A 22321-nucleotide genomic window follows, 5' to 3' on the forward strand; every position below is an offset into this window, starting at 1 on the left:
TTTCTAACTTTTCCCAGACAGATGGATTTCTTTCTTCTAGGAGGATTTATTTTAGATCGAGGGGCTCACCTCCTTGTTGGTCAGAGCACAAAGGATCTGTTTTGAAGAAAAAGCCCAAACAAGTGTTTGATGCTCTTCCCAGCTGTCACTGCTTCCTGGCAGGCCTCATGTTAGCTGCTGTCTGTCCTGATGCCACATGTGCTAGAGTCATAAGATCGAATGACAATCCCAATTTTCATTAAAAGAAAACCAAACATGAAGAATAAGTATTTTCTTTCAGGATTCCAGAGAGACTAAAGAGTTGAAGCAACTACACTCTGAAAGTCAAGCAAAGGAAGCTGAAATATGGTGTTAGCATTTCAAACATCTTCATTTTTAAGTCTCTCTTGTGTTTGAAACGTAACTTCTGAGCACTTTGCAATGGTGATTCTGCTCTGGTTCACACACAGTCAACCCACTGAGCAGATGCAGCCAAAGGCAGCTGAGCCCACAGGGCACAATAAGATGATAAAGTGAAAGTCAATTTGTCACTGGTTGTAAAGGTGAAGAAATACACTGACAATTAGAGAAGGCTTTTAATGACCTGCTCTTCTGACCACAGAAGCCTGTTGTCAGCTGTAAGATGCCCAGGAAGATAATAGGAAGAGGGGAGAGAGGTCTAGATGGCTATAATGATTAGGTATCTGGGAAGGAAAAACATGCAGCATTTTCAGCTCTGATCTGCAGGAGGTACCCCTCATGCTCCCCCATCTTCCAACCTTGATGTGAAATGAGGTGAGCAGTCTCATCCCAGGTATGAGGGATGAGAAGCAGCTTGATTTTCCATCTCACTGACACATCCAGAGTGCTGATGAAAACTGTCAGCAGGTGTGAGATGCAGAGATGAGATTCAGACTGCATTTGTGGGGAGGTAGCAGAGGCTCCTTCCACACTGGGGGCAAAGACCTGGGAGTGGTTAGTCCAGTCAAGAGAGGGAAAAGGAGTTAGTTCCTTCTCCTTAATGCAGAGTAAAAGTCAGGACTCCTATGACTGCCACAGGAATCCTGTGACCCATGGCTGGTCTCACCCTAAAATATCCATATATGTAATATCAAATCTTTGAAGCAATAAAGTCACCTGAATTCCTTCCCATGAACTGCTCTATCAAGGTTGCCCTTTACCTGGTTAATCTTAAATCAGTGCAGCCCCTACAGGAGGTTTCTTATTGCTGGATTCCTCTCACTTGGAAAAAAACCCACAAAGCAGCTCCAGAGAGAACCTTGTCCTTAAGTGGCGTTCTCTGTCTCAACCCTCACCTCTTCTGTCACTCCAGCCTGGAATCATCCTGAGATCCTGGTCTTGCCACTTGTGGGCTGTGTTTTCTTCTTCTGGGCTCCCAGAAGCCCACAGGCAATGTCCCTTGTCAAAGGAGATGGCTGCTGTAAGGACAGCTACTTCAGCCTTTAGGACACAATTTTCTAACTTTGTTTTTGGACACAAGAACATTAGAACATTTTACTGTCTGCTGTGCTTTCAATCTAGGCTGAGGATGATTTCCTGGAGAGCAGTATCTCCAGCTGCGAGATCTTTTCACAATGTCCAAACAAAGATCTCTGGAATTGGTATTTTTAGGTCCCCTGGCCACTATGAAACACATTCTTTCCATATTCCTTATATAACCTTCATCTGAAATCAACAATAGGCTTTGGAGCCTTTTCCACAACTTTCATATCTCAGCAGGGGAAACTTTAAAAAAAAAAAAAAAAAAAAAAAGGAATGGCAAACGAGTTTTATGGCCTGCATATCATCTCTGACAAAAGCAACTATTGCTGCTATTAAACCTGCAAATGCACACACAGGCACAGATAGTCATGAATAACAAAAGGCAGCAGGGATGGTTCAGCAACGTGGCACTGCTGAGCCAGGCAGTTCTGTGTGCCAGGCTGGCCAGATCCCTCAAAGCTGAGTGCAAATACCACCAACCAGTTTGGGAATTCAGGCCATGCACTGCGCAATCCCTTCCCCCCTGGAGAAGCTGGACGAGGAAGGGTAAGTTGTGGGTATGTTTAAAATCCCTCTCCCCATTCCTAATAGAGGTGTGACCCTGACAATCATAAACACACCTAGCACCTGAAAAATTGCCAGCCAGGCCAATAAAGATGGCAATATAGTGTCAGCTTCACCAGGCATGGAGCAAGCAGCAGAGCTGGGCACGAACCAGAGTGCAGTCACATCCTTCAGTCCCATGTCCTGTGCAAGAAGGGGTCAACAGAATGCTCTCTATTCAAGCCCAATGGGAGTGGAAGAGCTCTGGGTCTAAGCTGAGTCTTGGGAAGGAAGGTGGTTTGGGAACAGTATTTCCAAGACTTACTTTGGCTTTGGACACGGAATGATGCCAGGCTTGCCGGATCATAGCTGCTTCAAGAGGTGTTGGAGGCCTGAGACCATCCCTAACCTGGGAGATCATTAGCAGGAGCAGATACAAGTTACACAAACCTTACCACTGAGAGAAGGGCTTGTGATGGGCACCACCTTGAAAGCTTCAAGAGCAAAAGCACCCAGTCCAACTCAGGGAGCAGCAGTGCTTCCCTCATCCTGCCCCTGGAAAGTATCCTACATCATTTACCGACCAGGTTCCTGCAGGAGCCAAACTGCCCTGACACATTCAGCAGTGCTGCAGCCATTGCCATGAAGAAGCTGAGAAGGAGGTCCCTGAGCAGCACCTTCACAGCACCCTGCAAGGACCAACCCTACCAGGGATCCATCCTATGAAGACAGCTGCTTTCCTTCCAGCATGCAAGGGCAGCACGACACACGATGGGAAAACACTGTCTCAGCTCAGAGTAAATTAAACTGCAGAAATCCCATAATATTTAAAACATTCAGAGGCCCTGCCAAGCACACTCCTTGCCAAGCTTTTGCAAAAACATTGCTGGTATTAAAGCTAGTCAAGCCAAGAAGAGGGGGAAGCCTTCTCACTCCAAGCCTTGGCTGGGTATGGCTGTGTGTCTGTCAGCCCACTTGGTTTCCTGGTGGTCTACTTGCAAGTTAGCATGGGTGGGGGGTACATGTCTGTGTACAGCTGCTTCAGGAGCAGATCCTACAGATTTGGGTGCATTCTCCTGTTTCCAGAGCTTTGTGTGTGGTTCTGGTCTGCCAGACATGTGTGGTGAGAGCATGTGCAGAGTGGTGCCTCTCTGTCCTGATGCTTAGCTACCCAAAAGGGTTGTGTAATTTGTGGGGCCCTGAGATTCCACCTGCACCCCAAGGGCCAGAGCCCCTCTTGGCCTGAACTGTACATAGATTATCTTTATTACAGGACTGTTATGTTTGCACAGTTTAGTGATTTAATATCAGTTTAAAGCCTTCTCTCTGAGCAATGCTGTTTGAAGTCATGCTCTCTTTTCAGCTTCAGCTTGCCAAGACTGTAAAATGTTTATTGCTAATGATGGAAAAGCTTAAAGAAGCCAAGATAACTTTCCCAGGCTGGGTATTAAGACCGTTTGGATAAGTAAATGAGTGAGGACTATTACATGGACTTCATTAAATATCAACCAACCCCAACAGCCATTCATTTATAACACGATGGCAGGGCATGGGAGCATCCAGAAGAGCTGAGAAAGGTATGAGTTGCATGGGATAGAAGAACATGAGAAGGGCTGGATTCCCCATGTGGCTCCAGGTGTGGCTCCCAAGGTCAGGCAACACAAGCCCTGATTGAAGCTCCTCCAGAATACTGAAGATTTGGAGCTGATGAAGTGACAAAGTTGGTGTGGCTCACCTCCTCTTGGCTGGAAAGGGTTGCATGTATGTGGTGTAGTATGTCCTTCCCCCCTACTGCTGTAAGTAAGGACAAAACTCTCCAGCTAGGGGAGGAATGTCAGTGTCTGGATGCTCGCTTTCAGTTTTTAGCTGTTACTTCCTTATAATGTCCATTTACTTTCTGTAGTGTTTAAAGGTTCTGCCTTTCCTGGTTTCTAGTCACAGGATGCTAATACCAGTTAAGAGTAAATTACATAAACTCTTACTACTGTTCCTGTGATTTCATGTGCCAGTACTTTAAAACTCCCCCTACAACTTGGCTTGGCACTTGGACCCCTTGGACCCCTCACTTCCATTCACCACCCACCACTCTCCTTGAGATCAACATTCCCCACATAAGGAAAACTGAGGTAAGGTAGTTACTTCATTTGTGGACCGAATTATATTTCATCTCCAGTCCTTCCTCACTACACAGTATATTCTCTTCTACTTTTCTTCCTTATTCTCTCTTACCCGCTTGAGGCTCTTGCTCTGATTTTAATATCCTTTTTCACATCTCTCAATGCCATTGCTAGTGATTCTTGCATGTTTCCTGCCCTTTTTGTCCCTCAAAACAGAGGTTCCTTCACACATCACTCCTTTCAAACATCCCTGTTTACTCCTGACACTCTCTTCCACCAGCTGTCAACCAGTCAGCCCTAGAACTGCCACCTCCCCGCTACATTTTCCTCCCTTGTTTGAGGGGTACAAATTCCAATCACATTTTGCAACACAGCATAAATTCCTGTTTGCAGCTCCAGTATTTCCCATCTGTTTGGGGTTTTTAAGGCTTTTCTCCATGCAGCTCTGCTTCCCTGCTAATTTCAGTAATTAGCTGGATCAGGTGCACTTGGAAATCTCCATCCCTTCAGCTGTGAGGCCACAGATCTCTCTCCCCATCCAGACAATTCCCTCAAGAACGTATCTGTGAGGTGCAAGCTTCAGGTTCTTACCTCAGTCCTGCGACTCCAGTGGGCTTTTCTTGTGCTGCAGATCTCAAAGCCCCGGAGCTGTACAAAGGGAAACAGGAACACAATAAGGTCTCTCGTCTTCCTGAGGTCCCTTCCAACCTCATTTATCCCACTACCTACTAGAAAAGGTTCATGAGCAGCTCTAATTCACATACATCCAAACTGGCCTCAGCTTAGGGCACCAGCTTGCCTGGTTGCAACCAGCTCTAAGCTGGCTGGACCCAAGCCAGGGCTGGACTGGGACACCAGGACAAGGTTGAATCAATGTTCTCCCTTTCTCTGAAAAATGTCTCTGCAGGTAAACACATGAGGCATACTCAGTCTGGCCCTTTGCTGGCCTGTGTCTTGCCGGCCATGCTGTCACTGAAATATTTCCCACTTTGGAAGGGCATAACCTTGGAAAATAAATGAGAGCTGAATCTCAGGTGTTACAGAAAGGCCTCGTTTCCCGCTCTTTGCCTGACAATCTTTGCCTCCCTCTCCTGGCTGTAAGGGCGGGTGCCCGCCAGGAGGGAAGAGCGGAGCCCATCCTGCCCACAGGGACCCTCAGAGGGGACAATCCCCAGCAATCCCCAGGGACTGCCCCTGCTCTGCAATCTCACTCTGTGTCCATGATCAGGGAGGTTAAAGGTGTCCCTGTTCCCCTGTCCCCAGAGCAAAGCTGCAGCTCCTAATGCAGCCAGCCTGGCAGTGACCATTTGTGTTATGAATGTCACAGAGAGGTCAGGCATCACCCTCCGAGCTCCTGTGGCAAAAACCTTTCCGTCCTCTCAAAAACCCAACCAAACCAAAGCGAAAAAGGGCACAAATTCTCACTTCGTTAGTCCTTCCGTTGACATTTGCACTTTGGCTACAGCCGGTACAGGAGTCGGCTGCGCTTCCCTGGACCCAACTTCGAGGCTCCCCAAGCTCCGACCGGGTCATTCCGGAGCTGCTCTGGCTTTTGGGTGTCCGGGGAGCTCTGCGGGGCAGGGAGCGGCTCCGGGACCCGTTCTGTGGGTGCTGCGGCCCCGTTCCCGTCTCTCCCCTCTCTCGGCAGCCTCGCTGCCCTCAGACACCGCCCGGGGCCATGCCTGGGGGGAAGGCCCTGAGAACATGGCGGGACCCCTGCGCTCCTGCTCGCCGCTCACCTCCGGGGAAGCTTAATATATATATATATACATATATATATATATATATAAAATACATATAATTATGGCTTTGTGGCTCCTGGCTGGAGGTAATGAGACGCCGTTACTTAGAAACGAAGCGGAAGAGAAGTGATGCCACCCACTAAGCAGTACCAGGGCTCCCTCACGCAGGGATGGGGGACACCCGCGTTTTGGGCCCTGGGCCGAACCGCACCCGCGCCGCGCGGAGCTCAGGAGTCCTTATAACGGCATGGAAACCTCTGGGTCGGAATCCTAGGTCTGCCCGGGATCCAGAGCGCATGCGCGGGGCCGGAGGTTTCCGGGCGGCCGCTGGAGTTCCGGGGCGCCGCTGCCTGGAGACGGCGGAGCGGGGCGGGAGCGATCGGTACGGAGGGGCCGTGGGGAGGAGGGTGCTGGAGCTGGAGGGGGGAATTAACGCTGGATCTGAGGGGCTGGGGGGGGGTGTGGGGTGGTGAAGGTAGAGCGGAGAGGCTGGGAGGGCCTCCTTGCTCTTGTGCCCGCCTGAGCGCCGGGAGCGCAGACAGAGTGCGGGGGTCCTCAGGCAGAGGCGGAGGATTTGGGGCCCCAGGCCCGGGGGAAGCAGGGAGGGAGCTGTGATCCCTGGTGCCAGATCCTCTGCCGGAGCTGCCGGGTCCTGCAGAGCCCTGTGAGTGGTCCTGGGGCTCCCCTGCGGAAGGGAAGGTGGTTACGTGGGAGAGGTTTTATTCTGACAGATGATTCCTGTGTGACACCCATGAGAGGTGTAGTGTGTTGTGAGTGACTCTAAATAGGAGCAGCTCATGAAAAAAAAAAATATTCTTATTTTCCCCTTCCAAACACAGATCAAGCTACAGTGTCTGTCACACCCATAATTGTTAGATTTTTCACTCTATCCACTTGCTACTGGATTTGGAGATTAAGTTCCCAGTTCAGAAATATTGACAGCACACAGAAAACTAGATTAATTCTTCCTCAATACACATGCAGGGCTGGCATAAGAGTCTGTCATGTTCTCACCTGTTCATCCAGTCTGTGAACCCCAGCCATTTCTTACATCCCTGAATGCTGCTCCTCCCAAATTGCTCAAAGTGTTCCCACAGACAGACCTTCTGATTGATGTATTTGTTTGCCAGAGAAGTTAATGAGAATTCCCACCTGTCTGGGCTCATCTAGCAAAGTTTCTGGTAAGAGAGTGTAATTTGACCAAATGTGAGAATCCTGCCCAACTGGGTTTACTTTGTTTTAATTTCCAGTTGGACATAAGAAACAATTGTTAAGGCAAATGGAACTCTAGTGTTTTGTAATGAGGCTGTGTAATTCTAAATTATTTTTTTTAACATGGTTAGGTTTCATCCATGGTTGTTTTCTACCTGCTGTGCAGGACAATGAGCTAGAGAAACAAACCTGCACTTTCTAATCCTAGGAAGAGAATTAAAACATCTGAACTGTACTTCTGTCTGTAGTGCTGATTCTTCTAAGGGCAGCCTCATCAGCAGGGAAGTGAGGACAGGACATAATAAATATGCTTGCTAGTCCATGGGATTGCTTGTCACGTGTAACACTTGGTTTTTTGACAGATCCCTGCCACATTATGTCAGGAGACAGTGACTGCACCAGGACAAGTCCATCAGCAGGGTCTCTATCGGACACCGAGTTCCTACCAGATCAGCCAAAGTATGTTTGTTCCCTGTCTCCTGATCTCATTACCAAAGCCCGGGAAGAGCTCCAAGAAAAACCTGAATGGAGGCTCCGTGATGTGCAGGCTCTCCGGGATATGGTGTGCAAAGACTATCCCTCCCTGGGGACCTGCCTGGACGATGCTTTTTTGCTAAGATTCCTCAGAGCCAGGAAATTTGATTACGATCGAGCACTTCAGCTTCTGGTGAACTACCACACCTGTAGGAGGACCTGGCCTGAGGTGTTCAATAATTTGAAGCCATCTGCAATAAAGCCTGTCCTAGAGTCTGGTTTTGTCACTGTGCTGCCTCAGCTGGACCCAGAGGGACGCCACATCGTCTGCATCCGTCCAGGTACTGAAATGCATGAATGCCTTTGTTCTCCATCTTCAAGGTGTGTTTGGGCCAAATATCTGTTTTCTGCTCTCTTGTGAACAGTGGTTACTTACACAAAGTAGCTGGGTTCTCTTTGAAAAGCTAACTTGTGAAAGGACATGTTTGTTAGCCAACATTATACCAGTTCCTTTTCCTGTGTCTGCAATAACTGCAGTTATATCAAAACAAAAAGGCAGTGAGGTGGGTTCATGAAATATTAGGATACTCAAGAAAAAATAATTTGTAGCACCTCAAGTTGAAACAGGGCTGCTGGCCTTCAGTTAGAAGCTTATAATTTGCTTTGACAATAAATGAGAAGAGAGGAGCCTATGGCTTTGACTTCAGTCTCAACAACTGGAGCCTTCCCTGTGCTTTTGGTGCTGCCAGGCTTGCTGTAAATTTCTCTTCATTCATTCTCCTCCTTTCCATTTACCTGCTTTGTTTCTGAGCTGAAGCTGCTTTTAATCAGCTGTGCTGGGTGGAGAACGGGGTCCTTAAAACCATTGCCTGTGCTCCTTAAACTACAAATGAGTTGCCAATTATCTCCCTCCTAAGAAAGGCTGCTCTGAACTAGGACTGTGGCTATTAAAGACTAACTTTTAAGAGTCCAATAGAAAGTAATTTTTTGGAATGTGTATTGTTAGCTTATATTTACTCTCCAACTTACCATCCATGTCTTGTAACCTCAGACAGATGGACACCCAGTAATTACCCGATTACTGAGAACATTCGTGCCATATACTTAACCTTAGAAAAACTCATTCAGTCCGAAGAGACCCAGGTGAATGGAATTGTAATCCTGGCAGACTACAAAGGAGTCAGCTTATCTAAGGCGTCTCATTTTGGGCCTTTTGTAGCCAAAAAAGTGATTGGAATTCTTCAGGTAAGACCTGAACTGGTGGGAAAATAAGCTTGTGCATTGTAAATTACTGCTTCTTTGTCTAGAATTCTTGACTATGTCACCAGAAAATTAAACATCTTGGCTTTTCCTAGCAGAATTAAACATGCCTCTGCACAACCAGTTTCTTAGACCCTTCCCAACTTACCTCATTTGCTCTTATTTTTTTGACTTTTTGCACTCCAGCTCCCATCTGTTGCAGTACTGGTTTATGTTGGTACCTCAGATGGAAGCTTAGAAGCCAGTGGGTTGTGCTGGGAGTCAGTCTCAGGAGATTTTTAAAAAGAGGAAGGTGGCAACTGTTTTTTTTAACCTACTTAATAAGAATCTTTACTCCTTCAGGATGGATTCCCCATTCGAATAAAAGCTGTCAACATAATAAATGAGCCTCGTATATTCAAAGGAATTTTTGCAATCATCAAGCCTTTTCTGAAGGAAAAGATAGCAAATCGGGTAAGGATTTGTCATTTTAACATTAATGCTAATATCTGTAAGTTCCTTGCTAGGCTGCTGCAAGTAAAAACCGTTGAAAAACCTTACAGCTAGGAAAATGTTGGTGCTGTTTACTTGCTCTAACTGGTCTTTTCTGCTTTAAGTTTTAAAAATGTGTCTGTTGGGAGCACTCTTTATGAGAGAAGCTTTGAGGAATTTAATATTGGCATAACATTTATATGGATCTTCAGGGCACATGATCCGTATTCAGGACATTAAGTCAATCCCTGGGGTTGGAATACCCTGGCAAGTAACACTCTGTTTATGAGGTGGTGCCACAGAAAATGTGTTGCCCTGTCCTTGCTCTTCTCCCTCATGCAAGCATCCTGTGTGGCACTAGTATTACAACATTAGTGCTGGATGTAGTTGCAAAGGATGATGCTTTTTTTGCACAAGGGTAAGTGCTTCAAATCCCACAGGCACAGGGAACTAGCTGCATTTGAAACCTTGGCACAGAGTAGCAATTGTCAAGTCTCTCTTGCTGGGATTTAAGCTGCACTAGACTTTGTCTGAAGACCTCTCACCAGTCTAACTGCGCCTGCCCAATGTTGCATACTGCCACTTACCCATAAAGACATTGTTTTCAAAATTTGTTCTCTAACTCAAAATCAGCTTGTTAGATGGCTATTTCAGGATTCTCTGTAAAGTGCTGGGTGCACACTATTACAGCTGTAATTCTGCTTTCTTCTTCAGTTTTTTCTTCATGGCTGTGATCTTAATTCCCTTCATCAAAACATTCCTCCAGTGATCCTTCCTGAAGAATATGGTGGTACTTCAGGGAAGCTGGACATCTCTGCCTGGAATGAGCTTCTGCTGTCCTCTGAAGAGGACTTTCTGCATGACTTCTCACAGCTGGTTATCCCATCTGACAGCTCTCCCCATGACATGCTAGTGAGTGGAGATGCTGATGAAAAGCAATGTGATGATTCTCTGCGAGGCATGAAACCTCAGCTCTATTACTGTTACTAATAAACCAGTCAAGGGAAGTTTTCCAGCACAGTTAAATCTGTTCTGGTGGGCGATGTTGTGAACTCTGCCTTACCCCTAGAGCTGCAGTTCAGGAACAGACTGCTGAGGCACTTTACACTGTAGAACCAAAGGAAGCTGAAGAGGGCACAGTGGGGGCAGGGCAGAGTTCAGGGACAATAAAGTCAGGGAGCACAAGTTATGTAGAATACTTGAGGCTCATCAACCTCTGAATGATGCAAACTGGCTTATTCTTTTCAATGATAAAGAAAAAAATTAGATCACAGGATAATAAGCTTGATAAGTTTCTTATCCCCTTCCTGCCCAGGTGAAAAATGTCAATGAGGATTTAATATCTTTGTGACCATCCATTACCTTCTCTTTCTGAAAACACCAGTAATCCAAAACAAGAAAATTGCTTCTGAACCCAGTAAAATGCAATTCTGCCAGTGAAGGCTGCTTAAAAGCATAAATGTCTCATTTGGCAGTTGGTTCAGATGGTGAGCTGGCATTTCTGGAATATCTCAATGAGTATTTGGCTCAAATTAATGAATACCAGTATGGAGATCATCTCTGAAACTTCCTCACAGTAGGAAGACCTAAAACTGATGGATTACCTATTAGAACATCAATGCCAACACTAATTGTAAGAAGATGCAATCTTCATTTTCAGAAAACAGGAAGTTATTCAGATCAAGTACTAAGGCTTTTAATTAGATAGAGTTTCAAATAACGAGGTTCAGGACCAAATAAGAAAAAGCTATGTTACCCACCTTACCACACTGAGTGGTAACTCTTACATAGAATTTGTAAGACTTTGTAGCAGATGTAAGACAGCAAGGTGCTTCTTTAGCACGTTACTTTAGGCTGAATTTGAGTTTAAGTCTGCAACCCCCAATGCAGACAGGCTATTTGAAAGCACATTCTTAAATTTCCCGGTATTGTAGCATTTTGTTCACTGTGCTTGTTGGTTCTTTTGTGAAATGTTAGTTTTGTTTTCAACTTTGTTGACCTACTTTGTCTTTTGGTTGCCATGTTTCTCTATGAAATCAGACCTTAATCATCTCTAACCTGTAGCTTGTATGCCTGTGCTTCTAGGTGTTTGTCTAGAGACAGAACTGACTCCCATGTCAAATCAGGGTAAGATACCTATGTCTAGAGGAGCTGTCCCCACTCCCCAAGCTCAGTCTCTTTAATGGTCTTGAATTAGTACTGAACTCTCAGCACACTCTTTGCACACGTTTTTCTGCACTATAAACTGTGGAGGTGGGAGACTAGGATCAGGAAAACACACCCACTTGCTTCAAGGTGATATATTTCACACCCTGGGGAAAAGGACATCCCTTCTAATTGGAGATTTATCTCTAGAGCACTTTGCCTAAATGAAACCTTTATTTGGTGCCAAGTGTGATTATAGCTACCACTTACTTCTCTGTAAATATAAAACTAAAGCATCTTGAGAATTTCAGACATTCATTTTTCAAAGTGCCAAGCTCTGTTTTGAATGTCTCTCTTCCTCTCAGTTCCCCTACAGCATGACTGCATTGCCAAAAAGAGATTCCTCTACCACTGTAATGACTTCCTGATCTGGCAGCAGACATCCTGAAATTAGGAGTTAGCAAATGCCATACCTGTTGTCCAAGCATTATAAAAGGAGACTGAGTTTTGAAAAGAGATGAACTTTAAAGCTTTAAAGCTTTTTTCTGGGTGGTAGTTCAGAATTTGAACTTATCACTTCAGCTGTTTTAAAATAAAGGTGGGAAGAGATGAATTTTCTTCACTGAAAGCATCAGATTTTTCCTACCTTTGTAAGTCAATCCTTACTCCTCTCTGACAACCTTACCTTTAGTGCAGGAAAAATTACAGAACCCTACCATTTTCTTCTACTTCAAATAAGGTAAAAGATGACTGTTAGCCACTTCCTCCTCATTTCTGACTAGAATGTGCTGTGTGTTTTGCAAAGATGAATTCAATTCTTTGTGCTACCTAGCAAAACAGAAGCACACAGCACCAGGACTTAGAAAGGTAAGTGGCTGCCCACACAGTTCATCTGCCAAAACCTACAGTAGTGTTTATGTTGGTTTAGTGCCTCATAATTTTTATCATTAAATACAACTTAAAAAAGAAGTAGGATGGACCATTTTTTCCTGGAAGTGAAGGCATGACTGGTATCTGGCACTTCTTCCTTAATTGTGCTGCTGTATTTTTACAGTTAACCTATAATAACAGCTACTTTGATCCATTTATGTAACTAGAGAGGGAGATCAAATATTCAAAATTCAATTTAGTGCCCTTCAAAGAAAAATAAAAAATGTAGTGTTGTTCAGCAGAAGGCTGAGGAACCTCTACAGAAACCAAACCCTTTTTCAGGCTTTTATATTCTCTTGCATGCCTAAAATAGTAGGGAACCTAAATCCATCTCTCTCTCTCCTCTTTTCTCCTCTGCTCACAGAGAATCTAAGATAAAAAAAAAATATGATTTAAACCTAATAGATAAGGCTTTATTATTAGTGCTTGAAACAGCCTGTGCCATGCCTCCAGAACTTCTGTTTCTTACAGCTGGCTGCTGGGCAGTTGCTGACAGGATGCTTCAGCTAAGCCAGGCTTATCTTTAGTCAACAATCTGTTATTTCTGATTTGCTCTCTCTTGGCTTCAGAACTCAGACAGCCAGAGCTGAAACTGAGCTTCACTGAGCTGCTCTCTCTCACCCTTTTTAGCTTCATAACCAGTGCTTGGCTTCTCTTACAGAAAGCACAGCTTTGTCTTATTAGTGCCTGACTACCCAGCTGCGAGTGTTTGCTGAGCTTCAGTGCTTGCTAGCCAAGAAATCAGTTTGTTCCCCCAATTTTTCATATCAGCATTTGGAAAACAAACACTTGTTTTAAATACAGAGTCTCCTTATCTGAAATTTAAGAGATGTGAAAAAAAGCATAGAGTTTCCTCTTTAGGTTTGTGGGGTTTTGTTCTTCTTGTTTGTTTTTTCCATAGCACTGATCTGTTCTTTTCCTCACTTGAAATAACTTTTGTTTCCAGTGGTTACAGCCCTTACCCAGTCCATAAGCCATCCCTGCCAAATCCAGTGCATAATAAGAAAAAATACTTGAACTGCATTGGGCAGCCATGGCTTTTGGCATTAAGTGGGAAAAAGGCAGCTGAATAATGTACATAAAAGTACTTGAATTTATACTCTTGCAGATGGGTGTTACAAACCCTGAGGTATTTTCCAGGAATTCAGTAAAGTATTTTTTTGTTAAGTCTCATTTTGGCATGAGTTAGTCATTGTGTTATTCAAACTAATAATTTTGCCTTCTGTTGTATGTGGGCCTAGAGGTGTTGGGTGGTTAAGTGTACATCTTATTTTGACAAAATTTATTTTTATAATGCATTTTATAAAATGGAGTGGCCAAATCTGTAATTTTATGATGCATGACTGGGTGATTAAACACATTGTAACAGCTACTAGTTTGATATTTAAAATTTGTTTGCCTTGTGTCATTTTGCTGTATTTTACTCAAAAAGTCAATAGTCAAACATACTTCAGTTCCACACTAAAACCACTATTGCAAATAAGTGTAATTGCCACAAGATTACATGAGAATAAGGCATTGCCCTCTACTGCAGAACTAAATTTTACTTGAACTGTAGATGAGCAACATCAAGGAATAGGATTTGACAATCAAAGAATCACATGCAAGCTCCTCTTTGTTTCAAAAGAAATATATTATAACTGACTTTCTGCATGAAGAAAACATCCAGTCTAAATTGTGTTTGAATCATTGTATGCATGGAGAATAACTGCTGCTTAATACTCAACAGACCTGGGACAGTTTCAGTAGTTAGTCTGCTTTATTCAAATGAATTTACAGTGCAAATGCCTTAGTGCCAATAATAATAATTTCATGTATATTAGTTTTTTAAGCATATTAGACAAGAAGCTCTGTTTTTTCCATCATAAGCATAATTTTGCTTAAGCTAGTCATACACTCACCACTCAATATTTGGCAAAAGTACTAAAAAAGAAGTTACCATAGAAGTTGCCTCTTAGAAAGGGGCAAGTTTGTTCTTAAAAAGAATCTAACAATTTGCAAACCTCAAAGCTCTGTTCTTTGGTAAAAAAAATGGGCTTATTTTGCCACAAAGCAGGAAGGTAAGTATAAATTTCAAAAAACTTTTGTGGTGGAATGTAGAAATCAAGCAGCATGGCTTACACTTCCAGGAACTGAAGTGCAAGCATAGTAGTGCATTATGCTGAATATAATTGTTCTTCAAAATATATTACTTCATATTTAGCTAAATGTTGTTTCTATTCAATAGAAAAGTTGTGGTTATTGAACAGAACTGGTATTTTCTTCTATGCTTTAACAGCACAGCTGTAGTGAGTTTTAAAAATGCAGTAATAAGAGAACCATGACTGAAAGTTAAAATAGAAAGAGAACTGATAATAATTTTCATCCTGCATCAAGCATTATGAAACACAAAACTTTCTATCCACCTGCATGTTAATATTCACGTAAGAAACAGCAACGTGGACAGCATAACTAAAGTAATACATGAACATTTTGGCTTTTAGCAAAAAAGTTCTCCCCCTTTTGTAAGCTCAGAGGGGTGCAGCAATTTAACTGAAGTCCCTATTAGTAAGGACAAGAGGAGCCACTAGGGTCCAAAGATAGAGAACGAGACAAACCCAGCTGGAAGTTATCTTCACCCACACTGCTGGCCACTTACTTGTCATCGTTTTAAAATCCGCATCAGGGCTAAAAAGCAAAGCAGTGAATTAATAGATATAAAAGGCACCTTCCACTTATTCCTTACTACCTCTCATAAGAATCTTAAGTTAGGATAATCATCTGGGACTCTCCAATGCAAGAGCCTTTGTGGGAGGACTATGAGACAAGTAAACCAGCAGTTTCCTGGCTGCCTATGTGGATGTGCCACTGTTCAGAGAAATCTTTCACTGAGCTATGCAGTAGACTCTTGATGGCTGCTGCTCTGTAAGTCTATTTCCTAATTTATACAACATGGCAATCCTAGGGAAAGTATTTACAAGCTGCAACAGTGAAGGATTTACACTCAAGTGCTTCCAACAGATCTAGGAAATCATATCTTCATGGCAGTGGCATGTATGGCTGTCCCTGCACATCTTTCCCAGGGAGCAGAGCCAGTAGCATCAGGCTGGCCTCTGAAACTACCCAGGAGACCACCTCAAGCCAATTTTGTATGTATGCTTCCTGCTGCTTCCATATGTGAAGGATGGTTACCACACTTTCTGCTGTGAAGCAGTTAATCATGTATTTTTGTACAGGCTTTCAACATCTTACTCAGCAAGACAAAACTGAGCAGGCACAACTCAACACCTTAATCAGCCAGACAGCTGTCCACCTAAAAACCATGGACTGGCACATAACCTTGTGTCTCTTACCTGTACCAGTTTGTCAGTGTCATCATGATGTAAAGAGAGGCAAGAAAGAGCATGAAGTGAAAGAAGGTGTAGTTGTACTGAACGCCATCCTTCTCGTTGTCCACAACGCGGCGCACTTCTCCTTCCTCTGCAGCCGCGCTGCCGGTCCCCAGCGACTCCTCCAGCATGGCACTGTCACTCCCAGACAGCATCAGCTTGTTCACCTGGCTGTTGTTTGAGGAGCGAATGCTGCAAGGTAACCCCAGAGACCTGGTTAAAAACTCCCTGCTCAATTAGCTGTGTTTGCTAATAAACCAAGCCCCAGACCACAGTGAATCCTGGCTTGAAAATAAGAGTGCTTTCTTTTTGTTTTTTTTAATGATCTGCAAACACAAAGAAGCTCCCAAGCTGTTTTCATCCAAGCTTTTGTTGCGCTAAAGTGTTTCTAGTCAAATCTCATCACACGTTTTGTTTTCTCACCTGAATTGGGCTAATAAAGTCTATCCTAATCCACAAAATGAAATGCAGCTTTAGTAGCCACATTTGGGCTCAGGACTGAGACCACAGCTGGATATATAAATGCAGGTACATTTTTCATTAGACTCAGATTCAAACAAAAAAGGCAGACTAATCCAAATTGCTTATCATTTGATAGCAGTGCAGGTCCTACCTGGAATACAGGAGGCAAAGGACAAAGATAACCAATCCAACACCACTCTGGGCATCCCACCACTGTAGGGACTTGGGTGGAGCTGGAGTAGCTGGCAGCACAGTGGTATTTTCTGGAGCAGCTGTGGGTGTAGCTATCTGGGTAATGATGTTCAGCAAACTTGGGTTACAGCTTCGTTCTGGAAGGGATTTCAAGGCAGGTTAAAGAGAGATGAGCTTTGACAGCATTTGGCTAAGAAAAGATGGTACATAAACTTGCAATTTTTGTTATTCCCTTTAATTGCTGATCTCTGACTCCCCAGAGGCTGCAATGGCATGGAATTTTTTTCCTTTCCATGAGCTAGGTAAGGGTGTAATAAATAAAATCAGTATGCTCTGACACTGTTTTCTTTCCCCTAAACAGGAACCCCAGTTTAGTTCCGGAAAGAGCCATGTTGATGGTTTCAGTAATATTGGCTTTACTGCCTTGCTGGATTTTATCTGGGCAGCTCAGCAATCCCCACAGAGTGATCTGTAACAGCCCCAGCAACAGCTTCTGCTTTCTCACCAAAATGTTTCCTCAAGGCAGGCTGCTGCTTACCAGGCTCGTTGGACATGGCTGACCAGGTGAGATACATGGTGTAGAGTGTGATGACAGAGGACTGGAGGAGGCCAGAGCGAGGCTGGTGCTCCTGTTCAGAGACAGAAAAGCAAGGTTAAAAGGTCAAGTTTTACATATAGTTAGATAGTCTTACCCAACTGCCACAGATTCAGTAATTATTAGCATGAAAAACTTTATTTTTTAGATATGCATTGGGTTTTGTTCTATAAATATAAGACTGGAAGGAATCCAGTTTTTCTGTGCCAAAGACTCGGTTACAAGTTCCTACTGAATTAACCCCAACTTGTTCTAGCAGTTTTGTGGATATTAATCCAGTCTGTGACATTTGAACAGGACCAGTTCAGAACTGAGTAACATGCAAGCATCCTCTAGTATTAAACACACCCATAATTTCAGAGTCACATTATTAAGCCAATCCCCAGCTTCTTTTCCTTTCCCCTAATGGGTTTCTTGTTCCACCAGAACCTTCAACACTAAAACCATGCCAGCTCCACAAGGAAAAAGCTCCAAAACAATGTTAGACAAAAAAAGCCTGACTTCAGGAAAAACATCACTTTGTAGTGCACTGGCTTCAGATAAGATTTCTTTTTTTAGATGTTCCTAGCTAGCACAGCTATAAAAGCCAAGTTTCACAGTTCTTGTGCCTTACTGAATTGGTACTACATCTTTCTAACTTCTCTGCTTTCTATGTCAGAAGAAAACAGTAGAGAAAAATAATACCTGAACTTTTGGAAGGACAGAAACGAAGGAGACAGCAATGCACAGGATCATATTGATGGTTATGAAGAACTTGTTCTCTGTGCAGCCATCAGGGGTTGTGTAGAAAACATAGAAGAGCACAATAAAAACCAGTGACAAGGCGTAGAAAAAGCCTGTACAAGACAGCAGAGCTGGAAGGAAAAAAAAATGATCACGTAGTTCAACAGTACATCTAAGGTGACTTAATGACCAGCTAGCACTGTAAAGAGGCAGTTCCTCTTCCTCACTTGGAAATCTGGCTCAGAAAACTAGCAGAATGCATTTTTATTATGTACAGCTACATTTCTGCTTCAGCTCACTAAGTAGTGTAGCTCAGAGGAAAGCCAAAGCTGCCATCAAGGGAATAAGCCCTGCCTTGCAGCAGCAGTTCAATTGGTTTAACTATCAAGCCACAGTGTTAAAATAAGTGCTTTTTGTACACTTCCAGGCTATTTACAAGCCCTGAATTGCCCCTTCTATGCCAAAGGCCACCCATTTTCAGTTCCATTCTGCTGTGCTCCTTATAAGAAGCTATAAAATGCTGCTGCAGCATTCATAGCTCTGAGCATAGAACCACAACAATCACCACTTCGTAATTCAAAGCTGCTCTAGCTCAGCTCAGGGGCACTTGTGGAGTCACACTTTGAGTTGTCCCTCATGGACATCCCAGGACCTCTACAGGGGAGGTGGCAAAGCAAAGCTGGAGCTGAAGGGATCAGGCTCTGCACCCACACCACAAACAAGCCAAGTGTTGGTTACTGTAACTGGTCTGCTAATCACACAAAAATAGGTTGCATTGTATTTAAAGGCACCACTAGAGCTATTAATTCCAAATGTTTACATTAGTGACTGGATCCTGGAGCACAATTCTAGAATATGTTTGCTAACTACTAAGTGATATTCTGCAGAATACTGGCCAGCAGAAAACAAATCATTTACAGGCTATGAATCCTACCTGCATACCAACACTTAGAATTTCCCTCCTCCATTCTCTCAACCCAGCTCTCATTCCAGGAGTGAGCAAAGTCCACAAGAAGCACCAACTGGATAAGAATGAAGATGAAGGCTCCACAAACACCAATAACAAACCAAGCTAGAAAAGGGAGCAAAAAAACCAAGGTTAGCTTTCATCATTTGTATTACCTCAGTTTAACACAAAACAGAACAGCTAAAGACAAGGAGTTCCTAATTATACTGCAGACAAATAAAGGAAAAATCTGAAACTATATTAGAAATGCAGATGCTGTTCATCAGTTTGGCCTTTGTTTTGCAGAAGCATCTGAGGAGTCCCAACTATTCCAGGGTGCAGCCTGTGCTAGTCAAGCCAAGCATGGGAATGTTCAGCCTGATTCTGTTCCCAGAGTGAAAGTGAGACCCAACATGCCACATCTTTGCCTGCACAAGCACCATCATGCCACATTTCTGAGAATCAACAACCCCTCTGAGATCCTGCCATGTGGCCAGACAGCAAAGGTTTCTTGTACAGATTATTCAGAGACTCCAGGGAAGTGTTTAGTAACTGTGAGTGTTCTGAGCTGCCTCTAATCTAAGCAGTGTCAGCAGACTCAGCCCAACAGCAATCACACCAGGGGCTGTCACTGGATTGTTGATACCCAGCACCTGTGCACTGGAAAAAGAGATTGCTTATTGCTGTAACTTCAAAATACTGCATGAACCAAGATACTCCAGTGAAGTAGGACAGAATCTGTGAATTTTACAAGGCACTTTTCAGTAGCAGAACTATAGCCTGGAAGGTTTGAGTTTATTAAAGAGAATGCCATGATGACATTAACTGTACCTGTTGTGAAAGGCCCTTCAGGAATGTAAAATGCTCCAACCATGATAGCCACAATGGCAGCTATTTTGAAGAACCAGAACCTTTAAAAGATACAAGGTAAAAATATTGGTCTTACTCTGCACACAAGAGCTGTATTTTGCATGACCTGCAAGCAGCTTCCTGTACACTGGCAATAGAAATTTAAAGGAAAAAATCTTTAAAGGAAAATTTAAAAGGAAAAAAATGTGTTGAGTGGGACTGCAGATCAAAATGTTCACCAGATCATGGGGAGAGGGTAAAGCAATGGTCAGTACATTGGAGACATGGACTGACAGAAAGCTCAAAGCTCAACAAAGGCAAATAAAGAGCATTGCAAGGGGGAGAGAAAGACTCTGAGCAACAGGACAGACTGGGGGCCAACTGGCTGGACAGATCTGCTGGAAGAGGAGCTCAAGACAACAGAACAGGAGTCAGCAGCTCATCCTTGGGAGGAGGAAAGCCAACTCTGCACTGCTCAGCTTGGGAAAGGGAAAAGGGAGATCCAACTGCTGCCTGCAGCTGCCTAAACTCAGACTCTTCTTTCAGGGGCACAGCAGAAGGACAAGAGACAACATATGTGAGTTGCAAAAAGAGAAACTACAATTAAGACATTGCAAAAAGTTGCACAGGTTGCCCAGAGATGTCAAGCCATCCCCATCCTTGGGGACATTCAGAACTCAACTGGACAAGATTCCACATTGCTCCACACTGGTTCTGCTCTGAGCTGGGGATTGGAGCACATGATCTCCAAAGGTCCCACTCAAATTAAACAGATCTATTATCTATAATTATATCATCCAGTCACCTAGCCCAGAACTAACCCAGTTCAATCAGTGAATCAGAAACCAGTTTCTGCTGGATTACAGAGTCAGCCCAGCCCAGTGAGTGACCCAAGGAGCTGGTGCAAGAAAGGGGATGTAACCCAAGAGACACACAGCATCCCTGTGGAAACACTGAGGGATGCCCACAGCACCTGCCCCTGGGGTCACCCACTCTCAAGAGCATTAGCAGCCATGTCTGGCTTCCCATCAGCACACTGAGCACATCAGGGAAACACAATGATTGTTAGGAGACTAAAGCATTGCTCTCTTTAGTACAGAAGAAACTCAAGGCTGTCAATGCCACTGTGTTCAGCAAAGAAATGTCAGAGAAAGAGAGGAAAGAAGCTGGAAGAGCAGGCAGCTGGCTCGCACACATACCCATTGTGCAGTGCAGCTCTTGGATCATTGCTTGTTTTCACTTCCAGCATGAGCAGGGAGAAGAGAAAGAAGAAAATTGCCATGGCAAAGCTGATCCGATACACAGCTCTGAACCCAAGAGAGACCTCATGGCTGACAACACCATCCGTGTGTGGAGTCTGAGTGGGGAGCCCCTCATCAGAAAACCCAGGTATCTGCACAGAGAGAGAGACATTTAGTTGTGAATCCACGTCTGTGTTTGCAATCAGTCCTTAAGCATTCTTAACAGCTACAGCTCTCAGTCCCAGAGGACTCAGATAACAAATGGGCCTCACACTCAGCACAGACCTCATTGTTGTCTTTCTCTCCCCATGTCATCACTACAAGCATCCAGAAGGATTAAGAACCAAAGCAGCAGATCTCTGATACAGACTGACCATGGGCAGGTTCAGAGAACAGGTGTCTACTTAAAAATGTACATTCCATGGATTTCCTATGCCAGCTGTTCAGTGCATGCAGGCTCTTAACTCGAGGACAAAGCACATTTGGTGTTTGTCTCTCCTGTCACGCACTTCAAATCAACAGAACCGACAATCACTGACACAAGGGACAGCTCTGCAGACAGCTGGAAGGAGGTTTTCGCCTTTGTACCTTTCTCAGCTGCTCCTCCATCCCCGGTGCCAGCATGATGCAGGCAAGAGCAGTGCTGAGGAGGAGGAGGAAGGCGTAGATCAGCCGAGTCACCGTCGAGTTCTTGCTGTTGGGACAACATCTGCACAGCAAACAGGAGGCACCGCTGCACAGACAGGGAATCTGCAGGACAGGCAGACACAGTCAGGGCGTTCCCCGGGTCCTGGCACTGAGCGATAAACCCCCCAAAACCGCCGCTCCGCTCCCCACCGGGACCCACGGATAAACCGCTCGACCGGAGACTCCGCCTGACACCCGCGGACACCCCACGGGAGGCTCGGTCGCGGCCCCTCAGCCACCGGCCCGGCCCCGCCGGTCAGCGGCCTGCGAGCGCTCTGCCCATGGGTCTGCAACAGCCCCCGGTCCCGGAACAGCGGAACCGACCCTGGGCCCCAAGGCCGCAGGAGACAGAGAGCGGGGTCCCGCCGGAGGGTCCCTGAGGGCGGTGTAGGTGTGTGTGTGGGGTCACTCACCCAGCTGGCCAGCGAGCAGACCCCCAACGCTGCCCCCATGGCGCCGCCGAGCACACCCTGGGGTGGCTTCCGGCTTCCTGCAGCCGGACACCGCCCAGCACTGCCGGCGCTCATTGGCTGCTCCCCACAAGCTCGCGCACTTGGAGGGGGGCTGCCGGCCAATGGGAAAGCAGCATGGGGCGGGGCGGGTGTCGGTGTTTGTGTACGCTCCTTCCGCCTTCCCCGGGACCAGGGGCGCAGAGGGAGAAGGGCGCTGATTGGCTTGAGGGCGGTGAGTGGGCGGTTCCCCCGGCAGTGCAGCCAATGAACGAGCGTGATTGGCAGGCCCACCAGCCACTCACCTCCTCCCTCTCTCGGAGGCCGCGGGGGGGCGCTCGGCGGTGCCGGGGCGTTCGCGGTTGCCATGGCAGCGGCAGCAGGGCTGGTACCGGCACAGCGGGGCTGGTACCGGTACAGCGAGGCTGGTACC

General features: G+C 45.1%; 2 protein-coding genes across 2 annotated transcripts; one reads left to right on the forward strand and one right to left on the reverse strand.

Moving 5' to 3' along the window:
- The first annotated feature begins 6100 nt into the window (after positions 1-6100).
- TTPAL (alpha tocopherol transfer protein like) lies at positions 6101-13962 on the forward strand. Its single transcript, XM_008497862.2, has 5 exons — positions 6101-6266; positions 7459-7911; positions 8622-8815; positions 9173-9283; positions 10016-13962. Exons 2-5 carry the CDS (start codon positions 7473-7475, stop codon positions 10289-10291), a joined length of 1020 nt encoding a protein of 339 aa, XP_008496084.1. The 5' UTR covers positions 6101-6266; positions 7459-7472; the 3' UTR covers positions 10292-13962.
- A 149-nt stretch (positions 13963-14111) lies between these two features.
- On the reverse strand, positions 14112-21957 carry SERINC3 (serine incorporator 3). Its single transcript, XM_008497861.2, has 10 exons — positions 21853-21957; positions 21341-21502; positions 20711-20904; positions 19494-19573; positions 18651-18788; positions 17678-17847; positions 16937-17027; positions 16358-16535; positions 15709-15936; positions 14112-15043 (listed from the first exon to the last, which is right to left on the reverse strand). The coding sequence occupies exons 1-10, from the start codon at positions 21889-21891 to the stop codon at positions 14905-14907; spliced, it is 1419 nt and encodes a 472-aa protein (XP_008496083.1). The 5' UTR covers positions 21892-21957; the 3' UTR covers positions 14112-14904.
- Positions 21958-22321: the final 364 nt, after the last annotated feature.

Source organism: Calypte anna, chromosome 20, assembly GCF_003957555.1.
Source record: "Calypte anna isolate BGI_N300 chromosome 20, bCalAnn1_v1.p, whole genome shotgun sequence".
Taxonomy (NCBI): domain Eukaryota; kingdom Metazoa; phylum Chordata; class Aves; order Apodiformes; family Trochilidae; genus Calypte; species Calypte anna.

Bases quoted from the DNA above. Each gene is read 5' to 3' on its own strand.
- TTPAL (XM_008497862.2), top strand. From the start codon at position 7,473: ATGTCAGGAGACAGTGACTGCACCAGGACAAGTCCATCAGCAGGGTCT. The intron at 7,912-8,621 runs GTACTGAAATGC...TTGTAACCTCAG, and splicing joins CATCGTCTGCATCCGTCCAG to ACAGATGGACACCCAGTAAT. The intron at 9,284-10,015 runs GTAAGGATTTGT...TTTCTTCTTCAG, and splicing joins AGGAAAAGATAGCAAATCGG to TTTTTTCTTCATGGCTGTGA.
- SERINC3 (XM_008497861.2), bottom strand. From the start codon at position 21,891: ATGGGGGCAGCGTTGGGGGTCTGCTCGCTGGCCAGCTGG. The intron at 17,848-18,650 runs GTAGGATTCATA...TTTTCCTTCCAG, and splicing joins TTCTAAGTGTTGGTATGCAG to CTCTGCTGTCTTGTACAGGC. The intron at 15,044-15,708 runs GTAAGAGACACA...TTTGCTTTTTAG, and splicing joins ACACTGACAAACTGGTACAG to CCCTGATGCGGATTTTAAAA.